The sequence below is a fragment of the Kryptolebias marmoratus genome, linkage group LG14 (assembly GCF_001649575.2).
Source record: "Kryptolebias marmoratus isolate JLee-2015 linkage group LG14, ASM164957v2, whole genome shotgun sequence".
Lineage (NCBI taxonomy): Eukaryota > Metazoa > Chordata > Actinopteri > Cyprinodontiformes > Rivulidae > Kryptolebias > Kryptolebias marmoratus.
Window position 1 is genome coordinate 2,869,762 of NC_051443.1, and position 14,766 is coordinate 2,884,527.

The 14,766-nt window shown below is 37.1% G+C and overlaps 1 protein-coding gene across 1 annotated transcript in view; it reads left to right on the forward strand.

Moving 5' to 3' along the window:
- The first annotated feature begins 1,120 nt into the window (after positions 1-1,120).
- Positions 1,121-14,766, forward strand: part of LOC108247153 (BRCA1 associated protein) — a 48,402-nt gene continuing 34,756 nt past the window's right edge. The window contains exons 1-9 of the mRNA XM_017435065.3: positions 1,121-1,166; positions 1,397-1,480; positions 1,712-1,873; positions 6,777-6,951; positions 7,739-7,928; positions 10,256-10,369; positions 11,265-11,413; positions 12,541-12,616; positions 12,690-12,828. Coding sequence (XP_017290554.1) covers positions 1,402-1,480; positions 1,712-1,873; positions 6,777-6,951; positions 7,739-7,928; positions 10,256-10,369; positions 11,265-11,413; positions 12,541-12,616; positions 12,690-12,828 — 1,084 coding nt within the window. The 5' untranslated portion in view covers positions 1,121-1,166; positions 1,397-1,401. The remainder of the gene's footprint in view (positions 1,167-1,396; positions 1,481-1,711; positions 1,874-6,776; positions 6,952-7,738; positions 7,929-10,255; positions 10,370-11,264; positions 11,414-12,540; positions 12,617-12,689; positions 12,829-14,766) is intronic.

Genomic DNA, 14,766 nt, shown 5'->3' on the forward strand with positions numbered 1-14,766 from the left:
AGAGGTGAAGATGATTATGATGATGATGATGATGATGATGATGAGGGAGAGGAACAGAGAGGTGCAGAGGAGAGGGTTGGGGCAAGACCTTATTCAGAAGATCCATCTGAATGGCCTTCACCACAGGAAGTGGGGGACTCAGTGACTCATTCAGGTTGGTTGAGAATGAGCCACAGAGATGTTCTGACGGGCCATACCCCATATCGGGTATTATATGATATAAGTCCATGAATAAAAAAAATTATTCATGTAAACAGGTAAAAAAAAAAAGGGGGGGGGGCTGTAATGTGTCAGCATACCCTTCAGAAAGTAGTTAGTTGCACCCCTACATGTCCACTTTGCAAATTAATCATTTGAGTGCAAAGCTGCTCCCGTCCTGGATTACAAAGTGGGATGTAAATATAATATAAATATAATTTTTAATGTATTGTTTTTTTCACTGACTCTGTCACACTGGTATAAATCCCTGTGGTTCCAACCCCAGATAAAAGAGGAGGGTTGAATGTAGAGCTGGCAATTCCACGACACAAACCTGTCTTTTGGTTCAATTTGATATTCTAACAAATTAATTTATGTAGTGTGGGTTCAGGCAAAACATTAAAGTTATAAAATTATTTCATAAAGTTAATTTGTAGTTCAAACATATTTTTAGTGTTTTTTACTCATTTTTTGTCTTGCCAACGTTGATATTCTTCTCTCCTACAGCCTGATCAACATCACCAAATATGCAAATTATGTGATGTTGTCATCTAACAACTTCTAGCAACTCCAAATCTCACTCCAAGCTCAGATCAAAACGTGAGAACCCTGGTTCCTGTTTTCAAATGAAAATGGTTATTTTGAATAAATTATTTTTACTATTGTTTAATTTTAAAAAATTGTTTTGTTGCGGTGCTTCTTTAACTTAACACGATTAGCAGGACAGAAAGGAAAGGGGACAAAAGCACCACAACAAAACAATTAAAAACAGCGACAACAACAATAATGATACAACCTGTTTATTAATAATATAAATTATTTATTTTTTTTAACTACGTAGGTTTATTTAATGGAAAATTTAAACACGTCACGTTACGTGACTGACATCATATTATCAGTCGGGGGCAGCAAAGATTAAACTGAGCCTCGTTTGTCACAGAAGAAGAAATTCATCAGCCTAACATTAGGTTAGCTAAAGTTTAGACAGTTTCAGAATATTACTGGCAGCAAAATAGTAATATAATGTTTACGTTTATAGACAACGAGGTAGAAACAAATGCTATCCAACAGGTTATGAAACTTATGTAAAAAAAACACCCGCTTCTGTAGCTTTAGCTGAACAGCTAACCCGAGTTAGCTTAGCTAGCGGTCAGCGGTTTGTTTTGTTTTTTGGTAATAGTGTTTTTTTTTCTCTTAGAACACATGAGTGTGTCTCTGGTTGTCATCCGTCTAGAAATAGCTGACCAGTCTCCTTTTCCACAAGGTTTCCGGTACTCTGCTGGTAAGTTGTTTTTGTTTGTTTTATTTTTTACGTTACAAAAAGTTAGCCAAGCAGCTAATGGCTAACAAGCCGTGACAGTACAGGTCTTTTCGCTGAAATTCTCAGTATGTTTATAGGAACTGCACAGAAGTCATCATCTTGCTGTTGTTCACCTGGAGCCATGTTTAGCTAGTGTAACAGTGGGATACTGGGTGTAGTATGGGCTGGAGCTGATTTGTTTGTGCCCTGCAGTTAAAGGCATGTCAGAGGAGGAACTGCAGGAGAAAGAGCTAGCTTTAGCTAAACGCACTTTGAGTGGAAAGAGCGACCAGGACAGAGCTGCCATCCTGAACCAGCACATCGGCAGCAGAGCCATGGGGGACATGGTCATAGAAACCTACGAGCCCAACACAGGTAAACATTTTACTTTGTTTGTTGTTAATTTACATAAATTCTTTCTCTCTGGATCCCAGCTACCGCCATACAAAACTGTGTACACATCTTCTGAAAAAATGTTTTAAAATAGGAATCGAAAACCATGAGCTGTAGGGAGAAAAGTATGAAAGTACACAGTCATGCTTGATATATATATCAAGTTCAGATTTGCATCAACACACATAAGAGTTAAATGCCTAGCATTCTTTAAAGGAATTGCATTTTAAAATCTAATTAAACTTTAGCTAAAATATCATATTTAATCAGTATATGCAAAATTGACTGAGTTGCATCAATTTGTTTGCTAATGTTGATTAGCTGTGATAGCCATTTCAAATTAGTTTGAGTCCAAAAATTAATCAGTTGTAGACAGAAATTTTATTATTATTTTCAGAGAATTTAATTAAAATCCATCCAGTGTTTACTGGAATGTTTTACTAACAGACATACAAATACGCAGACACGGGCAAAAACACTTTCTCTTTTCAACATTGGGTGATAACTAAGCTAAATTTTGCTCCATCTTGGCAAAATCTTTCATGTGGATCTGTTCATTATTTGGGGGATTATTCAGCTAACAAACCAACAAAAGTTAAATTGAATTAATATTACATCAAAATTGAAAGTAAGATATGCAAACTGAAAAGAACGTAATCCTGAAGCACATGTTCTTTCATTATTTGATGTTTACACATAGGCTACATTCACACTGCAGGTCTTAACGCTCAAATCAGATTTTTTTGATCAAATACAATTTTAAATGCGACCTCCATCAGACTCCACTGTGAACTGTTTTCAGTTCCCAAAATGGCCCGCATGTGCAGAAGATATGACATCCCACTATGCATGTTGAGTTTATGCAATTAAATATTGATGTTGTGAGTGTTGGCATGCGTGCGTTGATTTTGAAGTTGTTGTCCAATCGGGGCCAACTGTACATCCGAATGGGAGAAAAAAAAAGATCACAAAAGTTAATGATAATCTTTTTTGGAGTTGTGGCTGCTTCCTCGGTGCAGAGGCATGCGTGGATGCAGAGTCGGAGGATTTTGACGTCTGGGACCTCTGTCCTTTCATCCAGCGTAAAAAACAGATCAAATGCGACATGGACGTTCACATTGCAGTTGCTTTGAAAAACACTGGGTATGTATCCGATTCAGTACCACATACTGAAAATACTGGGTTGAATACATCACATTCACACTGCCATGAAAGATCTGCTATGTGTCGCATAGAGGCGAAAAAAATCAGAATTGGGTTGCATTTGCTTGCAGCCTAATTGTGGTTCATTAAACAATGTTTTAACTTGATTTTAGAGCCATAAAAATTGTTTTTTGCTTGTCAGAATCATTTTTAGTGCAGAAAGTCATCATAGTTTATTCTCAGAAAGAAACTGTGTGTTAATTGTTTATTTTGTACAGTTCTTTGGATTCTGACTAGGAAAAAAGTTGTCTGTTTGTTTTTATTTATTTATTTAGTGGTTCTGTTAAAGCCATCCAATGTAATTATGATACAGGGATTAAACTGACGGTGTAACAGTCATTTTAATGCTTGGTTCCTAGAGTTGAGTAGGTGTCACCATAAGGGGGCGCCTTTTGCTTTTTCTTTTGTTGTGGTTTTGCACCGAGTAATGTTTTGAAGAGATAGAAAAAGAAGATTAGTGACGATGAGGTGCAGAGTGGTGCAGTTTATTACTTTTTCTTATGTATGAGAGGGTAAAACAAGCTCAGTGCTGTGGAAATCTGGCTTCACATGAACGAAGTAAAATAAAGAGATAGTGTGGAATACTTCAACCGTGTGTACAGCTGTTTTGGGTTAGAGTGGCTAACCACCGCTGCTAACTCCTTCTCTGATCGCTCACAGCACCGTCACAACGGCTTTCAACAAATAAAGCGAACCAGAGCCAAAGTTTTAGCCAATCAGAGTACGGTGGGCGGGTCCGGCTTTTTAATGTACAGGGTGCCCAGGTGCAAACAGTGTTGCCAACTTAGAGATTTTATCACTATATTTAGCGTGTTTTCAGACCCCTCTAGTGAATATTTTTCAAAAAAAGTTACTAGCAACTTTTTCTGGTGTTTTTGGAGAGTTTTGAAGACTTAAGTGAAAGCAAGCATCGTTTTTTCTAATAAACAGCGAGTGCTGCAGTGGGCCCCTCTTCTGTCTTAAAGCACTCACAGGCAGCTCAGTCCTCCTGCAGTGTTCCACCAGCTGCATTCAGAGCAGGAGAGATTCACCCCACTGCATCCAGACAGTGCAAAGTTAATGCTCATTGATCGATGGCAGGATGTAAATGTTTTTTGTTTTTTTTTCTGGAACAAATCACTGCACTAAAATAACTTTTTGTTTCTCTTATGGGTCCCTTTATCCAAGCCCTGATAAAGCATGAGGGTTGGAACTTTGACATCAAAAAAAGAATTGACAAAAGAAACTCTTATTTGTAGTTCTAAACATATTTAGGCTGTGTTTTATTGACTTTTTGTCTTTCCTGCAAATTACTTGTTTTGGTAGTTGGTGTTGCTGTTTGCACTTAAGTACAGTTTATTGTCAAAAGTATTCACTCATCCATCTAAATCATTCAATTCAGGTGTTCCAACTACTTCCATACCTATAAGTGTATAAAATCAAGCCAAGTCATGTAGACTGCATCTACTAACCTTTGTGAAAGAATGGGACACTTTTAGCTCAGTGAATTCCAGTATTGTATTGTGATAGGATACCACCTGTACAATAAGTCCAGTTGTGAAATTTCCTTGTTACAAAATATTCCCCAATTAACTGTTAGTGGAATTATAACAAAGTGGAAGGGATTGGGAATGACAGCAACTCAGCCATGAAGTGGTAGGCCACATAAAATCACAGAGTGGGCTCAGCGGATGCTGAGACATATAAGGCCTAGAGGTCTCCAACGGTCTGCAGGGTCAATTGCTACAGACCTCCAAACTTCATGTGGCTTTGAGATTAGCCAAAGAACAGTGCATAGAGAACTTAATGGAATGGGGTTTGTAAGATCTAAATGTTCTTTTTTGTTTTATTATCTTCATATTAATATCTTCTATCAATCTTAAATAAAGGAGAAGAGACTGTTTTGGCACATTGAGACAGCTTGTTTGCAAAGCTAATGGTAAAACAACCGTGTCGCTCAACCATAGCTCCTTTATTATATTTTTTACATTTTTCAGAACACAAACCTCCTGTCTGCCAACTACCGATTCCTTTCAAAGGCTTTCAAAGGAACTTAAATCAAACTCAAATTAAACAAAACCTAAATGTTTCAAAGTCAAAAGATTACACTTAAACTATGTTTTACTATAAATGGCCCTTACAGGGTTCCATGGCCAAGATCATCAAAGATCATACTTTAGATGTTGTTAAATTGTTAGATTCCTAATTGTTGTTTAGTTCAGCTTTAACTTTATCATGATTTTATTTAGATTATTTTAGCTACTATTCTGACTGTCTAGATATGTCTGGTTTCGTGATTTTATTTAGATTATCCTATATTTCATTTAGATTATACACGATTCATTTAGATTATACATGATTGATGTGTTTTTCTTTTTTTGTGTTTCATTATGTACCTGCTGTGTTAGACTCTGTTTTTGTTTCTGTTGTAAAGCGCTTTGGATCGCCTTGTTGCTGAAAAGTGCTATATAAATAAATCTCACTTTACTTATTTTGATGTAAGAATAAATTTAAACTGTTATGTAAGCTGCACACAGACTACTTTTCATTGCGTCAAAGTGTCATTTTGTCAGTGTTGTCCCATGAAAAGATATACTTAAATATCTGCAGGAATGTGAGGGGTGTATTCACTTTTGTTATGCACTGTATATTTTGGGACTGTCCAGTAATCCAGGGTTTTTAGAAGAATCTCAAAGAGGAAATTGATAAAATTTTACAGATAAATATATCATAATACCCACTGGTAGTTCTGCTGGATAGTATACATAAAGAAACTTGCAACTCTGAGAGGAAATGCATTTCAAGGATTCTTTTACTAAAAGTCAAAACAATGATAATGATAAACTGAAAGAAAACAGAGCCATCATCCATAACTGTTCCATTATGTAGACCCATGTCAGTATTTGTGTCCATTCAAACAACTGGAAATAGATATTTTTGAACAGTGGTGGCCATATTTGATGCTGTATTTCAATAAATGAGTAACTAATGTGGACTACCACAACAAATGTGCTGTAATCAAAAGTCAAATTTTTGAACTTATTTGTAAATGACACTAAATTGATTTGGACTTCTCATATATATAACCTTTATTTCACTGCACAATTTTATTTTATTCTTGTCATAAATACTTTCTTTACTGTAAGGTCCTGTGTCAGAGAATATTATTTTCTTTAAATAAGTCTACCTACCTACCTACCTAAATAAATGAAAAAATAAAAATTTAAAGGAGTTATGGAAATGGTGGAATAATTGTAAGACTTTATATCTGACTTAAGCCTTAGAAAAGGTGTTTTATTGAATGGTTTGAAATTTGAAACATTGGGTTTTTGTGACTTTTATACCTTTTGAAATATTTAATGTTATTTTCAGTTTTTTTTCCTCATTAAAATGAATGGAAACGTTTCAAATCTTTAAAACTGTTGCTAATTTTGGTTTGAAGTTTTTGTTTGTTGATTGTTTTAACTTAACTTCAGATTTCAGCGGTTATTCAGCACACAACATTTCTCTAGTGTCTAGTGAATAGTAGTGACAGTGTGTGAGTTTATCAATCTGTGAAGAGGAGTGAACCAAATTAAGCTTGGTTTTAGTGTTTTCATAACAAAAACACTAAAAAGTTTATGCTTTTATTGTGTACAGCTTAAAAGTTGTTGTCTGCATTTTTTATCTTTTGTTGTTTTTTTGTTTTTTTTAAACAAAACAGGTGATGATGAGCTGCACAGTTCTCTTCAGGAAGCACGGACTGAGGCAGAGACTTCGCAGGAAACAGAAACTGGTCCAGACTCCCCCTCCAAGCAGCTCCCTGACCAGGTCTCCTTCTTCAGTGGGAACCCCTCAGTGGAGATTGTTCATGGTATCATGCACCTGTACAATACCAAGTACGTCACATGTAATCTTATTGCTTGCCACCATGAAATGCAGGCAGTCATGTAATTGCCTGTGAAAATGTGTTTGTTTGTCTGTCTACCCATTACTGAAATATCTCATGAACCACTGAACAGATTTTATCGAAACGCAAAAACACTATAGCCCTTTTCACATTTGGTCAATAACTAATCAAAGTTATGCTTCACCATGGCAGAGTGGCAGAGCTGAAGATGTTGAGGTTGTCCTTGGGAGTAACAAGGATGGACAGGATTAGGAATGAGGTCATCAGAGGTACAGCACAGGTTGAACGACTGGGAGATAAAGTTAGAGGCCAGACTGAGATGGTTTGGACGTGCAGAGGAGAGACAGTGGAGACATTGGTAGAAGGATGTTAGAGATGCAGCTGCCAGGAAATAGACAAAGAGGAGATATATGGATGCAGTTAGAGAGGACATGGAGGGAGTTGGAGTGAGGACAGAGGACCTAGAAGACAGAGTTAGATGGAGGAGGATGACTCGCTGTGGTGACCCCTGAAAAGGGAACAACCGAAAGAAAAAGAAGTGGAGTCAAAGGTCAACATCACAGTTGCCAAATGCTCTAACTTCGCAACAGTGTAATGTAGAAATGTTGAACTGCACAGCTGGACACCTCATGGGTCAAATCATCTGATGTTCACCAGAAACGTGCTTTAGGCCGTTTTCAAACATGAGTATTTCAGCCTAGTCTGTCATTTTGTGGTGTGGCATATTAACAGCTGGATCATTTCCTGTTGCTGTTTGTTATTCTATTTTGTTTCAGTAAAATGACATCACTGACTGAAGATGTGAGACGCAGTGCGATGGTGTGCATTTTGACTGTCCCAGCCACCATGACGAGCCATGACCTCATGAAGCTCATGGCGCCATTTAATGATGTTATGGAGCATATGAAGATTATACGGGACTCCACCCCTAACCAGTACATGGTTCTGATTAAATTCTGTTCCCAGGCAAGTTCTGCGCACAGTTAACCAAATTAAGCTTGAGGGATGCTCTACAACTGCTTGCAAAATTATTGCTGTTTTATTTTGTAAAAAGAAACTTCCCAATACTGGTACACGTTGCTTTGTTTTTTAGGCCCGAGCAGCGACAGCGCTGAGAAGGCCTATTGTATCCGCTCAAATTCTTCTTATTTTTAATTATTTTTAATGAAATGTCTGAACATTATAACTTTGTTATACAAAACTCAAAATAATTTAAATAATTATCATATTTTAGACAGGTATATGTAACTGAAAATTACTGGTGTTCCGATCGATCGGCCACCGATCATTATCGGCCGATATCTGTGAAAAATTATGCGATTGATGTTCGCCGATCAATGCTTTTTGTTGTCGATCACAAAACCCTCATACTTTGCAGCCTGCAGAGGCGCTGTGTGCTGTGTAGTGTAGCTCCCTCTTTCCTTCACACTGCGCAAGTGCGCAGCTGCAAATTCAAAACAAACATGTCTGCCGTGTGGAACTTTTACACCGTGTGGGACAGTGATGTGAATTTTCCATTCTGCAACACGTGCAATGTTGCAGAATGGACATGCTTCGTACCTCACGGGCGAAGCATGTCAAAATCTTTCAACACTACGAATATGGTGAGTTTTCGAGGCTCACTGCACAAAATGAAAAGAAGACACACGGAGCAGTCAGAGGGCAGCTAACACAGCTCACAATTACCAACACTTGTCCATATGAGCGTGACTGACAGAAGGCGAAGCAAATAACCAGAAAACTTATTGAATTCATCGGGCTGGATGACCATACGTTCTCAGTGGTGGAAGAAACTGGGTTTCGCTAACTTCTCTTGCACTTGGAGCCCCACTACATGCTACCGGCGTAGCCCTGCCCGAGCTCCATCAGACCGTGTACTCTCACATCGAACGTCTCCTTAATGGTCTCTCATCCTCCGTAAGTTTCACAACAGATATGTGGAACTTGGACGTCAGTCCTGTATCGATGCTGAGTTTAACAGATTTTTTGACTTTCTGCCTTTTTTTGCCTGTTGAGAGCCTTCATGTGTTTTCAGTCTGTTAAAGATACTATTACTGATAGCACTGCAATTTGCTACTATTGACTGAATAGTACATGCATTGTGCCTGCAAGTGTTTTGTATTTTTTCTCTTGGAAAAAGTAAGTAAAAACATGTTTTTGTCTAAATTAAGGTGATTTTATGGTTCCTTTTTCCCACATCATGTAGCCACTAGTTCTTATAATTAAATCAAAAATTTACAGCCAATCCATGTGATCGGTATTGGTGATCGGCAGTGATCGGCACTCATAGGTGATCGGTATAGGAATCGGCAACAAAAAACCTGATCGGAGCATCCCTACTGAAAATGGTTCAGTTTAATTCAGTTTATTTCTATAGCACTCACAACAAAAGTCATCTCAGGGCACTGTACAAAGGGAAGAACAAGTCCAAATCGTAAATCCAATTGATATCCACGTTCAAAATTCAATTATAGTCAGATTAATTTCTATCATAACACAATACATTCAAATACAGTACATTATGAAATGCCAATTTGTAAAAGTTGTCTTGCCTTGTCGCTGTCCCCCATCTTGAGCAGCACAGATGTGACAGTTGAAAGGACAGTTGAATGTAGTTAATATAGAAAGAAAAACACAGGTTAATGTCTTATAAAGGAAACATTTTGGTAGACCAAACAAAATGTCAAATCATCAGGAAATCAAAATCAGAAATCGACTGAAGAAAATCGTATTTCCAACAAGCTAAAAAAAAAAATTGAATTAACAGTTGATTAGAAAACAACATTTAGGTGGTATGATTGGTTGGAAGTCATATTCAGTGCATTGACTGGTCAAGTAGATAGTGCTTTTAATTTTAATTTGGTGCAGATCCAATGAAATGTGTGTTGTATTTATTATCAGTCATAACACCTAAGACATTACCAGTACCAGCTTTAAAAATAAAAATAATAATATGTTACAGTGGGTCAGATATCAGCCCTAATGGGACTTTGAGCTATAAAGTGTTACTTGAAATCACAAATTCCATTGGACTGAAGAGAAGCAGTCATACACAGTGGATGATTGTAACATTCAGTAATGAATCATCAATCCGTTTAGCGTGTAAAGAAAAGAGGAACAGCTGTTTACTGTTGCTTCAGATGTTCCTGACAGTGTATTGAAGACTTCATGTACAACAGGCTCAAATGGCAGAGAAAATTGATACTCTTTTGTTCTGTGTTGTTGTTTTTTTATGATACTTTGGCGTCTTAGCTTCTGTACATTTTAACACTGTTGTTGTGTTTGTATTTTAGACCGATGCAGATAGTTTTTACATGGCTTGTAATGGACGCCAGTTTAACTCCATTGAAGAAGCAGTGTGCCAGCTGGTCTATGTGGAGCGAGCAGAGGTCATAAAGTCAGAAGAGGTAAATATCTCCATTCATGGAAGAACAGGTTCTGGAACTAAGACTTTCATACACATTATGGACTCACTGGTGGATGTTTTAAACACACTCTAAGATGAGAACATTACAGCTGTTCATCACTGAAAAACAAAGATCACAAAGACAGGGTTTCCAGGAGTTTCTCACAAAAGAGAATCTTCAATCTAAGTAGTTCTAGTGTAACTGCACTTCTATTACATCAAATTTTTTTTAGCATGTTATGTAAACTATTTCTACCAATATGTGTAAAATTACTATTGTGTATGCATCTTTCAGCCATTCATTTTTCCAGTACATATTACTTTTTTCTACAGTTTTGTGTCTTTTTTTAACCTGAAAATAACTACTTATTAATTTTATTTCAGGCTTCGGCTGATTGTCAGATGAAACAAGTCTTGTTAAGATTTACAGAAGTGTGTGAATAATTGTTAATAGTAAAATCAGAAAGAACCCTTGCACACTACAGGACTTCACTTTTGACTTTTATTGGAACCAGGTGACATTTGGAACAAGGCTCTTTATCGGACAAAGTTCAGATGCACAGTGCCATCTTAAATTATGTGACCACAGTCATGTGGCACTGTCACATCAACAAATTGCCAAAAAGGAAGAGACGAAACTACATAATTTATGGTGACAATTTGTGACTTCTTTTAAATCAGACAACTGGTTAAATAACATATGTAGAAAGAAATATTTAATAATGGTGTATGTGCATTTTTTTAATGGTAATAATCATTATTGATGCCTTCACATGCGTCTCTTCTAATCAAACATTGACTACCTTTTACTATTGCTTCTAGGAGGAACAAAAATGTATGGTTTTTTAATTTTATTTTATTTCCTTCATCTTTTCCTCATTTCTCTTTATTGTCAGGGAGCCAGCCTGCCGGTGATGGAGCTGACAGAGCTGCCAAAGTGCACTGTGTGCCTGGAGAGAATGGATGAATCCGTAAATGGCATCCTTACCACTCTGTGCAACCACAGCTTTCACAGCCAGTGTCTGCAGCGGTGGGAAGATGCCTCGTGAGTTCTGCCCATACCCTCCCCTAAATACTCTAAATCAGGCATCAGCAACCACATTTGCACTGGGCCTCAAATTTTTCTCTGCAAACTCTGCAGGGGCTGGTCTTTGATGCAAGAAATATTACAACAACAACAATAATATTATTATTATTTGCAAACCCTCACAACTTTCAGGCCTAATGTTAGGAGGTTAGTATCAGGAAGAATGAAAATTTCTGCATTATTACACAGCCTTTATTTTTAATCAGCATAAATGATATATTTTATTAAAGATGGTGAGAAGCGGCAAGCCATTTTGTTTATAGACTTTTGAAAGTGATTTTTTTTTATTTAAACAGTGAATTTAAAAACGGTTAAAAAGTTGTTGACAGAGACATGTTTTTGTTTGATAATTATTGCACAAATTTAGGTACCACAAGCAGCAATATATTATTAAAATTCAGAATAACACTTTATCTACTTAATTATCATTTAAAGGAGACCCAGTGGGACATAATAGGAGTGAGGAAAATTTGACATCAGATTGTTTTCAGCATAAATAACCTGTCAGACTAATGAAGTCTCAGTTTAATTCTGTCATAAATCGGTCAATTAAAACATTTTAAGTAAATAAATTAGGCTATTTTTATTATCTCTGATGTTTTTTGGGTATTTTAAAATATAAAAATGCATGCAAAATACATTAAGTATCCTGACTACCCCCACCCCCCCTTTTTAACATTGTTTTCAACTTTAGTAGTTTTTGGCTGGGTGCCTCCACCCCAAGCGACCACCAGGCCGCCATTTGGTGATCACTGCTGTAAATGTTTGTAGATTCCCTGAATTTGAGAGTCCATTTGTGAGTAGAGATAATTTTTGTATTTCCTTTATGGAGATCGGCTTCTTCCTAACTTCCTCCTGACTGAAAAACTGTTCTTTAGACCACCTGGGCATTGTCAGTGATTGAAATTGACTTTAAATGTGAATAAAACTACTTTCTCTGTGGTGATGTGAACACATGGTTTTACCTGATTCTTATTTTTTTGGATATTACTCCACATAGTTTTTTGTTCTTGTCTTTACATGCATTCTGTTTCACAAAGGACCAGTGTGTGAGCTCAGTTGAATGTGATCTGTGTGTTTTCCAGGTGTCCTGTGTGCAGGTACTGTCAGACACCAGAACCAGTTGAAGAGAACAAATGTTTTGAGTGTGGAGTGCAGGAGGTAAATAACGATATTATAAGGGCAAGACTGTCTTCTTTCTCTTGACTTCATCTTTTTTAATTGTTTTCTGCAGAACTTGTGGATTTGTTTGATCTGTGGGCACATTGGTTGTGGTCGTTATGTGAGCCGGCATGCCTACAAACACTTTGAGGAAACACAACATACTTACGCTATGCAGCTCACAAATCACCGTGTGTGGGACTATGCAGGAGGTAAACAATTTGGACTTGTTTGTATGAATTAACACTTGGTGTTTGATTATGATGGTGTCTGTAATAAAATATAGGCCTTGAAGGAATGCATATTGCTTCCGCCTTTCATGCCAGAGTTTTAGACTAAGTTCATTTTGTGATTAGAAATGGAGTTATAAATGTTTTGATCAAATCCTAAAAATGTCATTATTCACAGTATTATGAGATCTGTAGGTATGTGTTAGGAATGATTCTCCGCTACTAAATTAACAAATTTAGCTTAGTAACTGTAAAACTGGTTGAGTAAGAGCCATTTTTGTGTAGGCAATGGTCAATTAGGTGTGACAACTTTTTAAAATTCAATTAAATTTGTTTTTTTAAGTAGTGCCAATTCACAACTAGTTGTCCCAGGGCAACAAAAAACAAAAAAAAAGTCAGTTCATTTAGAATCAAATATACAATCAGTTCAATCCAATCATAATGCAGTATAATAACATACAGCATATTATGTAATACAAAAAGTGATCTGTTTAAGGAAACCACCAGATTGCATCAAATCTCCACTTCGGACAATCCTGAGCAGCATGATGATAGTGGAAAGAATCGACTCTGCTTTAACAAGACAAAACCTCCAGCAGAATCATAACCAGCCTCCAGATGAGCAGCCATTTGTCTCAACCAGCTGGGATTTGGATTGGTTGTAGTGTAGCTTTTTTTTAATTGGGTTTACTCCAAAAGTTTAGCAGTTGTAGGTGTTCATCCAGTGATTTCTTTCTGAGTTTAATTAAAATCTGTCCAGAGGTGTATGAAATATTTTGCTAACAGACAGACCTTTTTAGGCCTTTAGTTTTTGATGGTGAGGGTGGCAACAAGATTTATGTGACAGAAACAAGAAGAGATGGATTTTTCCATCCATCCATCCATCCATCTTCTTCCGCTTATCCCAGAACACCTCACCATGGAGGCGTCAAGGAGGCATTCTCACCAGATGCCCAAGCCACCTCAACTGGCTCCTCTCAATGTGGAGAAGCAGCGACTCTACTCTACAAAAATAATATAGAAAATATAATAGAAGTCAAGTGGCGTACTATGCCTTCTGAGGCTACTTAAGGGAGCACTTAATGTTTAGTGAGACAGACAACCATTCACTCAGTTCACTTATACCTAGGGGCAATTTAGAAATACCAGTTAACCTAACATTCATGTTTTTGGTCTGTGGGAGGAAACCGGTGTAGCCAGAGAATGCATGGAAAGAACATGTAAGCTCTAAACAGGAGTGAACGCGCAATCTTTTTACTGTAAGACGACATCGCTAACCACTGCACCGCCATGCTACCCGCGTACTTTCAGAGTTCTTGTTTATATCTGTGTTGTTGTAGTTCTCTTCCTAAACACTAAACATTGCTAATGAAAAGAGCAATACAACTTAACAGCAGAATGTGCAGCCAGAAAAACTGCCCGCTGAAAAAAAAAAATGATGTGGATGCATTTTTCATACCCAATCATAACTACACTTTTTAAAACTATAAATATATATAAAATATCTTTTTATAGAGGATGGCAGTAAAAACAAAACTCCTTACAGACTCTTCATTGAATCATTAAACAAATTGTATTTTACTGGTTCAATAACGTAGTAAACCATTGCATCTAGATTTAATCATACATTTTTTTCTAGTCGGCGTTTTCTATACTTAACAGCTGTTTGTGCATGTATGAAAGATCAATAACAGAGGAACGGCACTGATTAGGCACCCCTCCTGTCGCTCCCCCCTCCCACACAGGTCGCTTGAGCACGCTCCCCTTCGAGAACGTGCTCAGGCTTGGTTTTTTTTTTTCTTTTAAATTTAAATTGTTGTAGACTACGATTGTTAGTGCACTTGACAACAGGGAGCTAAAGATGGGGCGGCAGAGAAAAAAAGCTCTCTGGGGCACAAAACAGAAAACAGTAGAGGGAGA